Source organism: Mobula birostris, chromosome 3 (assembly GCF_030028105.1).
Source record: "Mobula birostris isolate sMobBir1 chromosome 3, sMobBir1.hap1, whole genome shotgun sequence".
Taxonomy (NCBI): Eukaryota; Metazoa; Chordata; class Chondrichthyes; order Myliobatiformes; family Myliobatidae; genus Mobula; species Mobula birostris.
In genome coordinates this window covers 145,524,361-145,544,332 of record NC_092372.1, presented here as the reverse complement: position 1 = coordinate 145,544,332, position 19,972 = coordinate 145,524,361, and the positions used below count along the sequence as shown (strand labels likewise).

The 19,972-nt window shown below is 39.4% G+C and overlaps 1 protein-coding gene across 1 annotated transcript in view; it reads left to right on the top strand.

The window, feature by feature from the left end:
* umad1 (UBAP1-MVB12-associated (UMA) domain containing 1) overlaps positions 1–19,972 on the top strand; it is an 87,118-nt gene that overhangs the window by 14,496 nt on the left and 52,650 nt on the right. Inside the window, exon 2 of the mRNA XM_072251988.1 lies at positions 1,619–1,722. Coding sequence (XP_072108089.1) covers positions 1,632–1,722 — 91 coding nt within the window. The 5' untranslated portion in view covers positions 1,619–1,631. The remainder of the gene's footprint in view (positions 1–1,618; positions 1,723–19,972) is intronic.

Here is a 19,972-nt window from a genome sequence, read left to right as displayed (position 1 = left end):
ACACCTCCCTCTGCAATTGGATCGAAGACTTCCTGACTGGGAGACCTCAGTCAGTCCAGATTGGGAGCAGCGTCTCCAACATCATCACACTGAGCACGGGGCCCCCCAGGGCTGTGTGCTCAGTCCACTGCCATTCACTCTGTTGACCCACGACTTTGCAGAAATACACAGCTCGAATCACATCATCAAGTTCGCCGATGACACGACCGTGGTGGGTCTCATCAGCAAGAACGATGAGTCACCATACAGAGAGGAGGTGCAGCGGCTAACGGACTGGTGCAGAGCCAACAACCTGTCTCTGAATGTGAACAAAACAAAAGAGATGGTGGTTGACTTCAGGAGAGCACAGAGCGACCACTGTCTGCTGAACATTGACGGCTCCTCCATTGAGATCGTTAAGAGCACCAAATTTCTTGGTGTTCACCTGGCGGAGAATCTCACCTGGTCCCTCAACACTAGCTCCATAGCCAAAAAAGCCCAGCAGTGTCTCTACTTTCTGCGAAGGCTGAGAAGAGTCCATATCCCAACCCCCCATCCTCACCACATTCTACAGAGGTTGTATTGAGAGCATCCTGAGCAGCTGCATCACTGCCTGGTTCAGAAATTGTACCATCTCGGATCGCAAGACCCTGCAGCGGAAAGTGAGGTCAGCTGAGAAGATCATTGGGGTTTCTCTTCTTGCCATTAGACATTTATACCACGTGCTGCATCCATAAAGCAAACAGCATTATGAAGGACCCCATGCACCCCTCATACAAACTCTTCTCCATCCTGCCATCTGACAAAAGGCACCGAAGCATTCGGGCTCTCATGTCCAGACTGCGCAACAGTTTCTTCCCCCAAGCCATCACACTCCTCAATACCCAGAGTCTAGACTGACATCTACATCATTTATTATTGTAATTTGTCCTCTACTGTGCCTATTGTCTTGTTTATTATTTATTGTACTGCCCTGTACTGTTTTGTGCACTTCATATAGTCCTGTGTAGGTCTGTAGTCTAGGGTAGTTTTTGTGTTGTTTTACATAGTCTAGTGTAGCCTTGTCTTGTCTCACTTAGTCTAGTGTAGTTTTGTGTTGTTTCATGTGGCACCATGGTCCTGGAGGAATGTTGTTTCATTTTTACTGTGTAGTGTACCAGCAGTTTATGGTCGAACTGACAATAAAAAGCGACTTGAATTCATTGCCACATATGGCTGTTGAAGCCAAGTCATTTATTATATTTAAAGCTGAGATTGGGTTTTGTTTAGTCAGGGTGTCAAATTTTACAGGGAGTAGGTAGGTGAATGGGGTTGAGGGGGCTAATAAATGAGCCATAATAGAAAGGCGGAGCAGATTTGAACGGCTGAGTGGCCTAATCTTGCTCCCGTGTCTTATGGCCTCATTAACAGAGGAGTGCTGGCTATCACCAACATCTTAAAACAAGTCCTGGTGTCCGGTTGTAAAATAAAATAGCAAAAACCAATCTTAAAACACATGGCAGACGCCTGTGTTGCTAAACAGATGTAGAGGTTATTGAAAATTCCTCAAAATTTGTGGCAGGCCTAATTTGAGCGGTAAGACATTGGGCATTAATGTCAATCTGCTTGTCATCAGTTCATAGTTTAATTTGTCTTTCAGCCAGCAAAGTGAAATGCTGAATATTTTTGGAATTCGAAAGAACACCGAGTCATCCAAGAACACCACAATCCTTGAGAAAGAAGTAGATGGATTTATTATTGTAGGTAAGTTGTAATGTTTTGTTAATCTTGCAAAAAAAAATACCGTGGCAAGTCCTTTCCGTGAAATAAAAAATAAATCATTGACTTATGAGAGGCTGAATTATCCTCTAATCCACATTCCAAGTGTTGTCCTGTGCTGGGAAATGATGCCCAGACACCAAGCAAAATTCTGACTGAGCTTGGGTACCACAAGCTAAACACATCAAAGCTTATGCCTTGAAATTATTTTGTTAAATTGCATTTTTTCTTCTTTCCACTATGTGTCATACAAGAGCCTTCTAACTAAAGTATTAGAAAAATTTAGCAGCAAAATCAAGTCGAGGCACTAGCGTAATTGTCACTTTATAAATCTAATACCCAAGTGGCATCCTTACATGTGTAAGTAAAAATAATTTTGGAAGTTGGTGAAATTTCTATTAAATTTTCCCCAGTGGAAAATACAGAATGTAGTCTAAAAATTTGCATTCCATGAAATATATATTTGCAAATAGTTAAAAACGTTGAGTTCTGGATCACAGAATGGGTGGAACAGTAGCAACACTGTACGGTGCCCGCTGTAAGAGCAGGGTTCAATGACCAATGCTGTCTAGAAGGAGTTTGTATGTTCTCCCATGACTGCCTGAGTTTCCTGTGAGTGCTTCTGTTTTCTCCCACATTACAAGGACCTACGGGTTAGGGTTGGTGAGTTGTGGGCATGCTGTATTGGCACCGGAAGCGTGACGATGCTTGCAGGCTGCTTAGCGTAACCCTTTGATTTGATTTGTTGTATGTGTAACAAATAAAGCTCATTTTCAATCTTTAAAATGGACAGATATAGTTTATGCACAAGGAGTCAAATTGTTTCTGAACTGTGAGATGTTGGCAATGAAAAAGCACTTGAAATATTATTGATACTTGTGTGTATCCTTCTTTCATTTGAGGAAAGTCTTGTAACATTTTGAAGTTATAATTGAAGAAAATATCAGACCAATGTTGAAAAAAGGGTAATTACCAAATTTGTGAACTGTGGTTATTTGCCCAAGAATGAAACGGTAGTAGTTTAAATGTTGGTGAAGCATCTGGTGTAGCCCAAGTGGGTAATGCTCTGTGTGACAGAATGCCAGCTACACAATACATAGGTAATACATAATAATACAGTAGTGATGTAGATACCATGCATAATAAGTAAGATAATACAATACCAACCATACATAGACAAGCTACCATTTTAAAAGCTTCTGATCATATTTTGATTTGAGTAGTACTGGCCTTAGGATTTTTGCTATTATGAAAAGATATTAAAGTCATACAGCATGAAAGCAGGTCCTTTGCCCCACTAAGTCATTGGTGCTGTGAGGGAGTCGCTCTACTAGCTGTGTCACCCCTTTCCAGGATTTTTCAACTGCATTTGTTCAGTCACCTATGTAGTAGGTGGGGACACAATTATATTTGTGTTTGATGATCGTAATTAGTTAGAGCTTTGTGTGCATTTCACAAAGGCACCAGCAGTGTGTAGCATTAATCCTGTGCTAGAGTGATTGATAATTTTATTAATGTATCTTACAATTATTCAGTCACAGGGTGTGGGCATTGCTTTGAGTGCCTGCATTTATTTCTCTCTGCCCCCCTGACCCCCCTCTCTCTCCCCCACCCCCCGTTACACCAGTGGCATTTAGAGCAGCAAGATTTGGTGGTGTTCAGGGCTTCATTCATCGTGTCAGTAGCTTGGTTTTCACTTCCGTCTGTCATGGGTGGAAACTCAGGAATACCATTATGCTCAGATGCAAAAAGATTCTTCATTGCCGTTTTCATAACAATTTTGTTAGCCCTGAGCTGAACCCCAGAACCCGGAGGACTGGTGGACCACTCTTAGTCTGGTCTCTACCCTTTGAGCTGTTTTTGATGGGTGACCTCACCGAGGGCCAAAGCACAAGGCAGTGACTCCAGCCAACATGGCTCTGAGGTATACAGGCCTCCAAACCACAGCAAGGTTGTGGTCTGCTTGGAGGCCTGCATTTATTATCCATCGTTAATTGCCCTCGAACTTAGTGGCTTGGCATTTCAAAGAGCAGTTATGAGTCAATCACATTGAGTCTGAAGACATATTTAGACCCATCAGGTAAGATGACAGTTTTCCTTTACTGAAGGAAATGTTGTGAACCATTTGGACTTCTATAACAATTTTTGTTAATTCATGGTTATAAAATATACAGATTACATTTGGTTTTTAATTCCAGAATTATTGAACTAAATTTGAATTCCCTTGCTTCTGTGCTGGGATTTGAACAGTCTTGTAACTTAACCTCTGTGTTGCTGTACCTCTGCAAGTATTCCCTTGATGGACACGACAGTTCATGGGCATCTTTGGATTCTTCAGTTCTCTGACTTTGTTTTTACAGCTTTCCCTCATTAGCTGTACTTGACTCAGGAGCTGTCTTCCTAGTGGAATGGGAAACTAAGTCTTGGTTTGAAAGCTCGAATTGATATCAAAAGGTCCCATACTGTTAACAATAAAGTTCTGTCAAGATACTTGTGTTATATTGATTTATCATTCCTCTAATTATGTTAATTGTTTGGTATATTCGGAAGAATAAGCTTGTGAGTTTGTCTGGCATCGTTGACCCCTATCATTTAACTAGCTCTTTAGGATCTCTTCTAAGATTACTGATCAAATTCATCGTGCACTATGCACGGCACTCGTATTTCTCAGTTTACCTTTATCCCCTGTAATAATCACTCTCATTAAAAGTAATAAATGCTGTTCAGGTTTTGGCTTTGTGTCCTATAATTAATAAGAGAAAATGCTTTTTCATCTGTTACTGTAATGGAAACCTGGTTACATCAACTGAATTTTGTTATTACTGTTGATAAGGAGTTATTGCTCTCGAGTACAGTGTTTTCTAGACTGGCCCATTCTTTAAAGATTGTCGAAGAAGCATAAATGTTTTCATTATGGTTTGCTTTTATGTCTTAGAAGATTTTGTTGTAGGTCACTGATGTCAGGTAATTTTTGAGAATAAATGTACACTCTGAAACATATAAATAGATAAGAATATTTGAATTGTGGAAATGAAATCTTTGTACCTAATACTGAAAAATTCTGGTGCATCATTCTCTTACATTCTTACAGGTATTAATATGGTATAGCTATATGTTCAACATGCTATTTCTGATACCAATTATTCCACTGATTACCTCTTGGTAATTGGACCCTTGGCTTTCATTAATATTAATTTATTTTACACCATAGTTTAACATGTTACATTACTAAATGTGTTTTATGGTAATTTAATCAGTCATAAGTGAAAATTAATTTAAAACTGAATGTATTGTGTAAATATACTGTTGCTTACTGTGAAATCTGTTACTAGTCACATAAAATATTTTGTTAATGCTTTAAATAGTTTAGAGTTCCTGTCTAAACAGTACTGATATTAAATTAGTGGAAGCAATTTTGATCCACTGAAGTAACTTCGGCCCTTAAGTTTGAACTGGCAATCGCTGAAGTCATAATTTCCCTTTGAACCATATTCCTCAATACCCTTAGCAATTTAAATTTGCAGTAATCAGAAAATCCTCATTTGTGAATGGAATGGTGGGGGGGAGCTGCAACAACTCTTTGTGTGGGTTGTTCTATATTTCAATTTTGTATGAATTTGTACATTTGATCATACTTGTAAATGTTAGAACTGATTTTAAACCCCTCTACCTTGTTACTCCACCAGCACCAGAGAAAATAGCAGCTTTGTGTCACATATTGTAATCCGTTTAATATTTTAAACATTTATTAGATTACCTTTTGATTTTCTGAAAAAGGAGCATAAGCCAATTTTACATAACCATTCCTCCTTTTTAAAAAAATTTTTACAATCTGGCATCCTATTTATAAAATTGCCTTACTCCAATTTGCCTTGAACAAAGGTCGAAGCCAGGTTTTGTGCAACCTATACATTGTATGATCTCCTTTAGCATTGGAGCTCCTTTGAAATACAGACCAAGATTCCACTAGTCCTTTTACTTTTTGTGTTTGTACACAATCTCTAAATTATGTATTTCACTCTTAATAAAATATAATGGTACTCTTTCAAAGTTTCAAATAAGATGACATTAGTTTTTCCCGCTATAAGCTATATTTTTCCATAGCTTTGCCATTTAATTACTCCTGAACACAAAATCTTTGTGGAAGTTCCCTTGGACAGATTTCCCAGTGATGGTATCTCATGGGTAAAGCACATCAGCCGCCTTTGGTAGCCTGGACTGTCAAAGTCTTACTCAAACTATCTTGTGAAAATTTGGTTGACACCACTTATAAATTACTTTTGTATACCTCACGTAAGTTTTTTTTTAAAAATGCTATTTTCTCACTTTTCCCAGTTGCTGCCTGATGCGCAGAGTATCTCCAGTGTTTTCCATTTTTAGTTCAGTACTTTTGTTTTCATTACAGTGTTATGTGGTCATAAATCCAAGTAAATATGTTGCAATTAATAGGAATGCTGTTTGTCATTCTGTTCCTTTTTCATAATATGTATTTGAAGTTGTACACAAGGCAATTAAACAAAATTTTGAAAGATAGAAGTTGAAAATTCTGGAAATACTCACCAGGTCAGAACACAACTGTGGGAAGAAAAACATGGTTAATATTCTTTCTCAAAGCCGCTTCATTAGAACTCTTGTTTCTCGTGCCAGAGATGGAGCTTGATTTGAGTATTTACAGCATTTCCTGTTTTTTAAAAAATTTTGTATTTCCAGCATCTGTGGCTCTTTTTTAAAGATGTCAGAGCTTTCAAAGAGTTGTACTTGGGCCATGAAGGATCTGAATGTATGCCAGTTTACCATGGTTCCATCACGTAGTTAGAAGATTTTATTTATTAACTAACAAATCATGTAATCCCTTCCAGTGATGTGAAAATTCCCAAGATGTATGCATTCTAGTGGCTGTCCTGGGCCATTGCAAGCAGGAGGTTAAAGCCAAGAACTTCCTTCAAGCTGCTGTGTATTCGTGATTTTGTTGGAACAGAATATAAAGTTTGGGAGCAGCTGTAGGAAACATGGCCCTTGAAGTCTGATTTGCCACTAAACATTAAGACTAATCTGATCATGCCCACAAATTCAATTTACCTCCTAGCCTTGCTATTCTTAACTTCCCTGTAGCCCAAAAATCTACTTAAAATTTGAAAATACGTGCTTACTCAGAATCACAGATTTCTGGGGCATAGAATTCTGAAGATCACAGTCCTCTGAAAGAAGAAATTTCTCACCCTTAGTTGGTCAACCTGTTATCCTGAGACCATATCCACTGGTTTTAGACTCTTCAATCTGGGCATTACCCTCCTAGAATCAGAAGTGCAATGTGTGGAAAGAAACCATTCTGCTCATTGAGTCTTAGTATGGCAATCAGACCCACTATACTGCTACTTCCATAATGCTTTTCAAACTATTCTTAAGTACCTATCCAATTCCATTTTGAAGACACTGATTCAGAATCAGATTTATTATCACCGGCGTGTGACATGAAATTTGTTAGCAGCAGTTCAATGTAATACATAATTTAGGAGAGACAGAAAAAAAAAGTAATAATAAATAAAATAAAACAATAATAAACAAGTAAATCAATTACACATATTGAATAGATTATTAAAAAATGTGCAAAAACAACAATACTGTACATTAAAAAAGTGAGGTAGTGTCCAAAACTTCGAAGTCCATTCAGGAATCAGATGGCAGAGGTGAAGCTGTTCCTGAATCGCTGACTGTGTGCCTTCAGGCTTCTGCATCTCCTACCTGATGGTAACAGTGAGAAAAGGGCATGCCCTGGGTGCTGGAGGTCCTTAATGATGGACGCTGCCTTTCTGAGACACCGTTCCCTAAAGATGTCCTGGGTACTTTGTAGGCTAGTGCCTAAGATGGAGCTGACTAGATTTACAACCTTCTGCAGCTTCTTTTGGTCCTGTGCAGTAGCCCCTCCATACCAGACAGTGATGCAGCCTGTCAGAATGCTCTCCATGGTACAACTATAGAAGTTTTTGAGTGTATTTGTTGACGTGCCAAATCGCTTCAAACTCCTAATAAAGTATAGCCGCTGTCTTGCCTTCTTTATGACTACATCAGTGTGTTGGGACCAGGTTAGATCCTCAGAGATCTTGACACCCAGGAACTTGAAATTGCTCACTCTCTCCACTTCTGATCCCTCTATGAGGATTGTTATGTGTTCTTTCATCTTACCCTTCCTGAAGGCCACAATCAGCTCTTTCATCTTACTGATGTTGAGTGCCAGGTTGTTGCTGCGGCACCATTCCACTAGTTGGCATATCTCACTCCTGTACGCCCTCTCGTCACCACCTGAGATTCTACCAACAATGGTTGTATCGTCAGCCAATTTGTAGATGGTATTTGAGCTATGCCTAGCCACACAGTCATGTGTATAGAGAGAGTAGAGCAGTGGGCTAAGCACACACCCCTGAGGTACACTGGTGTCAGCGAGGAGGATATGTTATCACCAATCTGCACAGACTGTAGTCTTCCGGTTAGGAAGTTGTGGATCCAATTACAGAGGGAGGTACAGAAGCCCAGGTTCTGCAACTTCTCAATCAGGATTGTGGGAATGATGGTATTAAATGCTGAGCTATCATCGATGAGCAGCATCCTGACGTAGTTGTCTAGGTGGCCTAAAGCTCTGTGAAGAGCCATGGAGATTGCATCTGCCATTGACCTATTGTGATGATAGGCAAATGGCAATGGGTCCAAGTCCTTGCTGAGGCAGGAGTTCAGTCTAGTCATAACCAATCTCTCAACATTTCATCACTGGGTGATGGTCGTTAAGGCAGCCCCCATTATTCTTCTTTGGCACTGTTATAATTGTTGCCTTTTTGAAGCAAGTGGGAACTTCTGCCCATAGAAGTGAGAGGTTGAAAGTGTCCTTGAATATGCCCGCTAGTTGGTTGGCACAGGTTTTCAGAGCCATACCAGGTACTCCATCGGGACCTTCTGCCTTGCGAGGGCTCACTCTCTTTAAAGGTGGACTCTACCATCACAAAGCAGTGAATTCAAGATCATAATGCTGCTGTCTTAAGTTTTTTTTTAAGTTGTTATTTTTGGTGTTTTATACAAGAATGAATGAAAGGCTTAAGATATGAGAGGCATTTGATGTCTCTGAACTTGGAGAGGGGATCTCATCAGATATTGAAAGGCCTGAATAGTGTGGATGTGGAAAGGCTGCTTCCATGAGTAGGAGAGTCGAAGATTCAAGGGCACGGCCCCAGTAAAGGGAAGTCCTTTTAATATCAAGATGAGCAGGAACCATCTTCAGCCAGAGGTTGGTGAAAAGAGAATTCATTGTTACAGAGGGCTGTGGAAGCCAATTAATTGGGTGTATTTAAGGCAGAGGATGATAAGTTCTTGATTGGTAAGGGAGTTGAGGGTTACGGGCAGAAGATGGGAGAATGGAGTTGAGAAAATCAGCCATGATTGAATGGCAGAGCAGACTTGATGGGCTGAATAGCCTAATTCTGCTCCTTTTATCTTTTTGGTCTTCTGGTTTTGGACAGGTTCAATGTAACTTTGTAACTTGCTGTTTTTGTACACTGTGCCTTTGTTTATAAAATTTATTTGCCACTTTCAAGGATTTATATACATATCCATCTTGATCTTCCTGATTCCGGGCACCTTTCAGAACCACTTAGTCTGTCTTGTCTCTCCCTATACTTTTTATCAAAGTCCAACAGTTCATAACTCTATTTTAAATTTACCTCTAATTTTAAATTTCCCCAAACCGTTCAGCCAGGGTACCTTTGACTTCTTGCATTTTTTAACTATCCTTTACATGGAGGCTAAGTAAACACGTCCATGACAAGCTTGGTCACATTTTGTCCCCTTTATTTAAATACAGTGTTGGCAACCACTTTGGAAACAGATAAATTCTGAAAATCAAAGACCTGGAACAACAGAACAGCATGATACTATATTGCAGGTGTCTAATTAAAAATGCATTTGGTGAGGAGTGATATCGCACAGATTTTTATTGTCTTTGTTCTTTTATTCAATCTTAATGGATTTATATGCTGGGGGGAGTGTAATGATAGAAGCATTATTATGTTTACACAAAGCCCATTTCACTCACATGAATTTTTTTCCATTGATGATTAAATTCTGTTCATTATACTAATAGTGCAGACTTATTCCTTTCCTTAGCCTGAACTAATGTTGGTAGCTTTGCAGTGCCTTAATAATGGAATTATTTGATAAAGAAAGTATGTCCCACAGTTCTATCAGTGTGAAATTCTTGAGTGCGATTCATGGTGTCTTAACGGTCTAATCACTGCTACATTTGTAGTAGGAACTGATACAATATTTAAGATTAAAGGTTCAAGGTACATTTATTATCAAAGTAGGTATGCAGTATACAACTCTGAGATTCATCTTCTCTAGACAGCCATGAAACAGAGAAAACTATGAAAGCTGTTTAAAGAAAACAGCAATAAGGATGTCAGCAACCCCACACCCCCACTCCCACCAAAGTGCACAAATGGCAACAAGAACATCAACACCCCCATGCACAAAAAAACAATTCATGCAAAAGGCAAGAAGAAAGAATGGCGAAAACAGAATATGAAAACATATGCAAGTCCAAGTGAATTACACTCCAATCCATAAATTGCAGATCCTGAACTTCGGTACCATTCTTTGACAGTATTGAGAAATGATTGATTGTAGGGGTCTTCCCTCAGGAGTAATGAGCAAAAGACTGGCACATGCGGACACCTTTCTCTGGCAGCAGTGAGTGAGAGGCTGGTAGACAGTGCTGAACACTCACTCGCCTTCTACACCCGCCTCTGCTTCAGTCTTTCTCGACTCTTTAATCGGCATGAAGTGGAGTCGATCGTGGACTGTAAGATTCTTGGCCTTGAGGTTCCTTGCCTCCTGGAATCCTGTCTGAGATAGCAAAGAGCCAGGTCTTCAAACTGTAGATCATGGGCTCTAACAGTACCAGAAACACACATTAAATAAAAAGAAGACATAAAAAGTGAAAGAAATAGTTTTGTGGACTATCTAAAAGATGTTGCCTGAGGTAATGTTCACTGGTGCCATCTTGACAAATTTATTATCAAAGGACAGGTATGCACCATATACAACCATGGGATTCATTTTCTTGTGGGCATACTTAATAAATCCAATAACCATAATAGAATCAATGAAAGACCACACCAACAGTGCAGACAACCAGTGTGCAAAACACAAAAAAACTGTGCAAATACAAAAAGAAAGGAAAAAAAGAAATAATAATAATAATAATAAGCAATAAATATCGAGAACATGAGATGAAAAGTCCTTTAAATTGAGTCCATAGGTTGTGGGAACAGTGAAATTGAGTGAAGTTACCTCTCTGGTTCAAGAGAGTGATGGCTGAGGGATAATAACTGTTCCTGAACCTGGTGGCTTTTAAACCTGATACTCCTATACTTTCTTTAGATGTTATGCCAAATCTTCACAAACTCCTAAATAGAGGTGCTGCCATGCTTTCTTAGTAATTGCCCTTACTGCTAGGCCAAGGACAGATCCTCTGAAATGATAATACCAAGGAATTTAAAGTTGCTGACCCTCTCCACCTCTGATCTCCTGATGAGGACTGGCTCAAGTACCTTTAATTTGCTCGTCAAGTCAATAATCAGCTCTTTGATCTTGCTGATTTGAGTAAGGGGTTGTTGTTTGTGTGGCACCACTCAGCCAGATTTTCAATCTCCCTCCTATGTGCTGATTTGTCACTGCCATTGATTTGCCCAACTATTGTGGTGTCATCAACAAACTTAAATGTGGCATTGGAGCAGCGCTTAGCCACACAGACGTAAGTGTAAGGCAAGTAGAGCAGGGGTTAAGCACACGACTTTGTAGTGCACCTGTGCTGGTAGAGATTGTGGAGGAGATGTTGTTGCCAATCCAAACTGACTGGGGTCTGTAAGTGAGGAAATCAAGGGTCTGATTGCACAAAGAGATATTGAGGCCGCGATCTTGAAGCTTGTTGATTAGTTTTGACGGGATGGCAGTATTGAATAATGAGCTACAGTTGATAAAGAGCATTCTAATGTACGTACCTTAATGTTCCAGCATTGAGTGAAGAGTCATTGAAGTGACATCTGTGGATCAGTTGTGCTGGTAGGCAAATTGGAATGGATCCAAGTTGCTTCTCAGGCATGAGTTGATATGTTTCATTAGCAACTTCTTAAAACACTTAATCACTGTGGATGTAAGTGCTACTGGATAATAGTCATTGCGGCAGGTTACCACATTCTTCTTGGGCACCAGTATAATTGAAGCCTGCTTAAAGCAGGTGAGTACCTCAGAGTGCTGAAGCAAGAGGTTAAAGATATCTGTGAAAATCCCAACCAGTTGATCAGATTAGGCCTTTAACACTTGGCCAGGTCTCCCATCTGGGCCAGATGCTTTCTGTGTGTTTATCCTCCTGAAAGATACTCTCACTTTGGCCTCAGACTAAAATCACAGCGTCATCGGGGTCTTTGGGAGTTTGTGATGATTCCTCCGTGGTTTGCTGGTCAAAGCGAGCATAGAATGCACTGAGCTCATGGGAACCTATGTCGCTTGGTTTTACTTGGTGATGGCATTCAAGCCCTGCCACAGCTGTTGAGCATCCTTTATTGATTCAAGTTTAGTCTGGAATAGTCACTTTGCCCATGAGATGGCTTTACAGAAATCATACCTGGCCCTCTTGTAACTTACTTGGTTCCCAGACTTGAATGCCTCTGATGTGGCCCTCAGCAGACTGTGAATTTTTCCTGGTTCATGTAGTGCTTCTGGTTGGGGAACGCTCTGAATGAGTAGGGGCACGCTCATCTCTCAACTCTTTATATAAAGTCCATGACAACCGTGGTGTATTCATTCAGATCCAGAGATGAGTCCTTGAACACGGCCCAGTCCACCGACTTGAAACAATCACATCGCTACTCCTCTGCATCCTGCGACCACCTCTTTGTTGTCCTAATGTCTGGAAGCTTGCTCTTTAGCCTCTGCTTGTATGCAGGTAGGGGAAGGACAACCAAGTGATCAGATTTCCCAAAAAGCAGTCTGGGCATGGAATGGTGGGTACTTCTTATCTTGGTATAGCAGTGGTCGGGTGAGTTAGGACCTCTGATGCTACAGGTTATATGGTGATGATACAATAATTGGGCAGGGTTTTCTTCAAACAAGCCTGATTGAAATTCCCAACTATGATGTGAAATGTGCCAGGGTGGACTGTTTCTTGTTCAGTTGTCCTTAGAAGAAGAATCTAATTAAAATCACAAATCTTGTTGGACACCTATTTATGAGGGAACAGTAACTGCATTTGTACTTTTATATTAAAAAAATAACAGGAATTTATCAATCAGAACAATTTACGGCTGGTGTCCGGCTCATTCCCTTGGCTGAATGAATTGTCTGAATTATTAGTGATGGCTGTGGCTATTATCCAATAGTCCAGACATTCTGCTTTCATCATTATACTTCAAGGATTCAAGATTTAAAGTACACTAATTATCAAAGAATGTATAAATTATCCACCTTGAGATTTATTTGCTGACAGGCAACCATGCAGAAAGAAACCCGAATAACCCAATTATTAAAAAATAATTGCTCTTGGACCCAGATCCCAGCGCAGCGACATGCTTGGGCCGCACAACGAGAAGCCGTTCTCAATCTCACCAAATCGATTTGGTGCTTGGAGTGATCCAACCTCGCACCTTGGGTTAAGTGGATAGGCATCGAAACTCTTCTGCATTGACTCCTCCAAATTGTTCACTCCAACTGCGACGGCATTACCAACTCTGTCTGTGACCACGTCTTGAACATGTTGCACTTTGTCTTTGTGATGCACCCGCATGGCTCATCCTTCGAGTCAGCTTCGCCTATGCTTGCTTCTTCATTGCGGTGATAGTTGACCACAATTTACTTAAATAAGTATCTTCTTATTGCTCAGTTATGTGGAAGGACAAATGTAGTGTAATTCAACTGGAAGTTAATGTGGGCAATCATAAACAATAATTTGGCTATAAATGGTTTATAGAATATTTAATGATTGTTAAAATCTGAAGTCCAATTAGTTTTGTTAAATTCTTTAGGTAGAAGTAGTGTGTTTGATTTTCTTTTAATCAAGTTGAAAGCTCATATTTTTAATGGTTCAAGTTGGACAATGCTTGGGCTGTGCTTTTTGCTACCTGTGCTTAGTCATAGAATCATAGATTGTACAGCACAGAAACAGCTCCTTAAAACCTGGTTCATCTGTTCAACTTCCTTTCTAAATGTATCTTATATGTAGTGATTCTGGCTTGGGGTGTGTGTGTGTGTGAAAGAAAGAAGTTTTGGTGAACTCATCAAACAGATTCATTTTTTTCCCATAAAAGTAATGGTCTGTGTACCAACTCTCCCCACCTCCCTCTAATCAGCTTCATGGACTGACATGATGTTGACTCTTAAATTTATCACAGAATGTGCAGCTGGAGGCCTTGACAGAATGGAGGAGCCTGAGAGAATGTACTTTCCATGTCTTGGCAACAACATTTTGCTGATGTGCAACATGGTCCTCCCTCCCTCCTGTCTAGCACAATAAGGAATAATACATGCACACTGCTCCACCACCACCATGAATCAGTTTTGAAATATTCAGGTATGCTACCTTCTAGTTCCAAGGTGAAATATTCATCACACCCAGCGTGATGGTACTGAAGTCTCATATTGATTCAGAGTTCCCTTTTCTCAAAAGAATTGACATCATCCAGATGCTTGAATTTCATTATATATATATAATTGCACATGAGTATTTCATGCTTGAAAAATTAATTGTATTAACAAAAAACTGAGGTAAATTGTTCTAAATTAATTGATTTTTTTTGCTGTTTTGTCAAAATAATATGCAGCTAAACACTTTGCAATGGTTCTGTTACCACATAGTAATCTTGTAGTGACTTTTGCTACTTCTGATTGGTGTTTCGTACTTCAGCACTTTAAAAATTGCTTTAAAGTTTGTGTTTTCAATAAGCATAATCCTGTATGCTTGTTTAAAACTATAAAAATCACAAATTGGAGTGGATTCGTTTTAGAATCCTGAATGATCTGTCTCATAAAGCTAATAATTATACTTTAATGATAAGTTGCAACTATGCTTAAAGAAACAAATGGTCATACTTATTCCACAAACCTTTATACCCAATGTACATGTTTTTCCCCTTTTTCCATTCCTATTCTTAACTATCCTTAAGTTTATTTCATAATGCTAATCACACCAAAGTTTCTAGGTGGAGTGTTGATGTTCCCTCTGCAGAACAGAGAAAGCCTTTGAATGATTTTGGGCTAATATGTTGTGTGACGTGCTGTGGAACAGAAAATCTCATATTTCAATTGTGCATTTCAGCCGCATCACATACACAGCAATCAATGAATTACATTTAGGAGAAAACCTGCAGATGTTGGAAATCACTCTGCCGGAAACTTAGTCTGTTTATTTATTTCCGTAGATGCTGTGTGACCTGCTGAGTTCCTCCAGCATTTTGTGTATGTTGCAATGAATTACATTTGAAGTGTAGATACTTGATACGTGTATAAATGCACGGCATATTTGCATACACAAAGGTACATATGAATTTATGTCAGTACAGACCCCACAAGGATTTTTCATTTATTAAGATCACAGGTAATTTGCTTGTAATTTCAACACCACCATTCTCACTCTGTGGTAACTGTTCCACCCTTAAAATTTAAAGACTGTGGCCTTTGAGAAAAAAAGTTTCAAGACTCACGACCCTCAGTGAAAACATTTTACTTCATCCCTGTCTTAAATGGATAACCCCTTGCTATTAAACTGTGACTCTGGATTCTAGACTCTTCAGCAAGAAGGAACAGCCACCCCCTCAAGACTGATGTTTCCATTAATTCTTGTTTCCTGAACTGCTGCAGACATAAGTGTAGCCCGTCCAGCCTCTCCCATTCAGACAAACTGCCTATTCCAGATATTAGTGTGGCAAACCTTATTGTTTGAGAGTTTGAATAGCAAATTAATCTTTTTACATCTTTGGGCAAATGATGAAGATTTACTATCATACTGGGAGAACATGGTTCTGAAGTAGCTGTATAAAATGCTTTTTAGTTACCTGAACAGATAACAACACACAATGGTTCCGATAGTACAGTAAAATGGCATAAAACCGTTTACGTATCACCATAGTTCGAGTGCCCGTATTGGAATGCAGTTTGAAAGCATAGCCTACAAACTCAGATATGAATATTATCTGTTAAACCATGCTTGATTAAATGACGACTTGTTTTGGCTACAAACTCCACTTGTTTTGCATATCAGCTTCCATTTAGAAGGGAATCATTGGTACATTTACTATTTTTGGCCTATTGTCTGAAACCTGGTGCCTAAACCATGTTGAAGAAAAATACAGCTATTAATATGTTACTGTATCATTATATATTCTGAATCAGGTTTATTATCACGGGCATGTGTCATGAAATTTGTTAATTTAGTAGTAGCAGTTTAATGCAATACATGATAATACTTACGGAATGATTTTTTAATGAATAAATTGCAGTGGATGTGTGTGTGTATATATATATGTATAAAAAATGTGTGTGTATATGTATGTGTGTGTATATATACAGTGACATCCAAAGGCTTGAGCACCCCTGGTCAAAATTTCTGTTACTGTAAGTGAGTAAAAGATGACCTGATTTCCAAAAGGCATAAAGTTAAAGATGACATATTTCTTTAATGTTTTAAGCAAGATTACTTTTATTTCCATCTTTTACAGTTTCAAAATAATACAAAAGGAAAAGGGCCCGAAGCAAAAGATTGGGCACCTTGCATGGTCAGTACTTAGGAACACCCCCTTTGGCAAGTATCACAGCTTGTACACGCTTTCTGTAGCCAGCGAAGAGTCTTTCAATTCTTGTTTGGGGGATTTTTGCCCATTCTTCCTTGCAAAAGGCTTCTAGTTCTGTGAGATTCTTGGGTCAACTTGCATGCACTGCTCTTTTGAGGTCTATCCATAGATTTTCGATGATGTTTAGGTCAGAGGACTATGAGGGCCATGGCGAAACCTTCAGTTTGCGCCTCTTGAGGTAGTCCATTGTGGATTTTGAGGTGTTTAGGATCATTATCCTGTTGTAGAAGCCACCTTTTCATCTTCAGCTTTTTTTTTTAAACAGACAGTGTGATGTTTGCTTCCAGAATTTGCTGGTTTTTAATTGAATTCATTCTTCCCTCTACCAGTGAAATGTTCCCCATGCCACGGGCTGCAACACAAGCCCAAAGCATGATCAATCCACTCCTGTGTTTAACGGTTGGAGAGGTGTTCTTTTCATGAAATTCTGCACCTTTCTTTCTCCAAACATACCTTTGCTCATTGCGGCCAAAAAGTTCTATTTTAACTTCATCAGTCCACAGGACTTGTTTCCAAAATGTATCAGGCTTGTTTAGATGTTCCTTTGCATACTTCTGACACTGAATTTTGTGGTGAGGACGCAGGAAAGGTTTTCTTCTGACTCTTCCATGAAGGTCATATTTGTGCAGGTGCTGCTGTACAGTAGAACAGTGCACCACCACTCCAGAGTCTGCTAAATCTTCCTGAAGGTCTTTTGCAGTCAAATGGGGGTTTTGATTTGCCTTTCTAGCAATCCTATGAGCAGTTTTCTCAGAAAGTTTTCTTGGTCTTCCAGACCTCAACTTGACCTCCACTGTTCCTGTTAACTGCTATTTCTTAATTTCATTATGAACTGAGAAAATGGCTACCTGAAAACGCTTTGCTATCTTCTTATAGCCTTCTCCTGCTTTGTGGGCATCATTTATTTGAACTTTCAGTGTGCTAGGCAGCTGCTTAGAGGAGCCTGTGGCTGCTGATTGTTGGGACAAGGTGGCTGCTGCTCCCCCTCCCTCCCTCCTCCTTTTACAGCCCTCTGCAGGATGTATAACTAATTATAGAACTTCAAGGAACTCAAATTCTCCAATACAGCCTAGTCTCACATATAAACTGAATAAGAAACTCTTCAATCAGATGTTGATTCTCTTGATGGCCAAACAAAGATTTAATAGAAAACCAAAATAAATTTAAGCCAGATAGCCTCTTGAACAACATGCTTCTTTCAATTTTGTATCGATTACAGCTCAGCAAAACATGCTGGACTGTCTCTGGACTAGCACAGTCACATAATCCAGTAGGATGTTTTCCTATTATCTTTAAATAATAGTGTAACCCACAATGCCCCAACCCAAGTCTTGTTAATTTCACCATATATCTACGACTTAAAAGGTAACTCAGAGACTTTTTAAACTAGTGGGTGACTAGAAAAATAATGCCTGCCCCTTAATTCATTTTTCCAATCCTCCTGCCACTTCTCTATACCTTTTTTTTTAGTCCTGCTTCTCAATTCTGCTCTGCCTAGGGGAACCCTAATTTCTACTTGCCTGCTCTGTAAGGAAGACTTTGCAATGCCATCCACAATTTCATTTCCCTCCACCCCAGCATGCCCAGGTAACCATGAAAATCTAACTGCACAACCCATCTTCCCTACCCTAAACAACACTAAGAGAATCTCAATAACTATGTCAGGAGGAGCTTTTGATTTATTCCCTTTTATAGCCTCTAAGGCAGCAGCAGAATCTGAACAGATGATAACCCTACGTGGTCAAGAGTCTTTTATCCACCATAAGGCCCAAAGGATTGCTAATAATTCTGTCGCAAGGACAGGAACACCATCTGAAACCCGGTGACCAGTCTTAACTCCAAGTTGAGACACATGCATCCCAAATCCTGCCCTACTGCTCTCTGGGTCCACTGAGCCATCAGTAAAAATCTCCAGATAAGATCCCCATTTATTATTTAAATATTCATTTGTGATCAACGCTGATGAAATTGCACTGCTTTCTTGAAGCTGAAAAAGGAGGAATAGGTCTACTTCTGGTTCTGGAAAGAGCCAAAAAGGAACAGGTGGCAAGCAAATTTGGTCAACTATGTCTTCCTCAGTCAATTTCAATTTCACAGCCCAGTTATTAACCAAATCTAAAAATGGATATCTTTTAATTTTACTTTGGCGCTCCGATTTCCCCTGCAAAAGACACTTTGGTGGACAGCTGTGATTGAATCCATTTAGTTTTGCCCAATACTGCAGGCCCAACTGAATTCGTCTTAAATGCAGAGGCACTTCTCCCATCTCCACACATAATGCCGGGACTGATGTTGTTCTAAAAGTTCCACAACAGAGTCCAAGTGCTTTGGACTGCACAGTGTCTAGTTTTCCAAGCACTGCTGTAGGAGCGGAACCATAAGCAATACAAGCATAATCTATAACTGATCTAATCATAGCTAGATATATTAAGTACATAGTTTCCCGCCCTGCTCCCCAGTCGCATCCAGCAATACTTCTCATAACATTTAAAACTTTCTCACACTTTCCAATTGTTTTATCTATATGAACCCTCCAAGTAAGTCTTTCATCAAATCAGACACCTAAAAACTTGAATACCTTGACTTTTTCTAGTGGAGAATCATATAGACACAATTCACAATCTTTCTTCTAAAGCCAAAAATCGTATATTTGGACTTAGAAGCAGAAATCCTGAAACCCCATTTATTAGCCCAGTTTTCAACTGATCTTAAAGCCTTCTGTACCTGCCTTAATATATACTTGATGTTTCTTCCTCTTTTCCAGATTGCATAATCGTCTGCAAACAATGATTTGCCAAATCCTGTCCCTACTTGATCAAAGATATCATTTATCATGACATTAGAAAGAACTGGACTAATGACACTTCTTTGAGGGGTACCATTATCTATTTTAACTGACTTGGAGCTTGTTCCGCCTATTCTTACTTGAATTGTCCTTTCCTTAAGGAAATCTTTGATCCAATTAAACATTCTATTTCTAATTCCCGCATCATAGAGTTTAATTAATAAGCCATCCTTCCATAGTGAGTCACATGCTCTTTCAATATCTAGAAATACACTTACCATTACTTCTCTGTTTTGAAATGCTTTATTAATATCATGATCTAAAAGGGCAACAGATTCCATTGTTGATCTTCCAGTTCTAAAACCATTTTGATAGGCAGCAAAATGTCCCTTATTTTCCAAAAAATAAACAAGTCTGTTGGTGACCATTCGTTCCAGAATTTTACAAAGCACTGACGTTAAAGCTATAGGCCGATACGAACTAGGACTAGTCTCGTCCTTACCTTGCTTTAAAACTGGAACTACCATCACATGCTTCCATTCTACTGGTAGAATTCCTTCTTTCC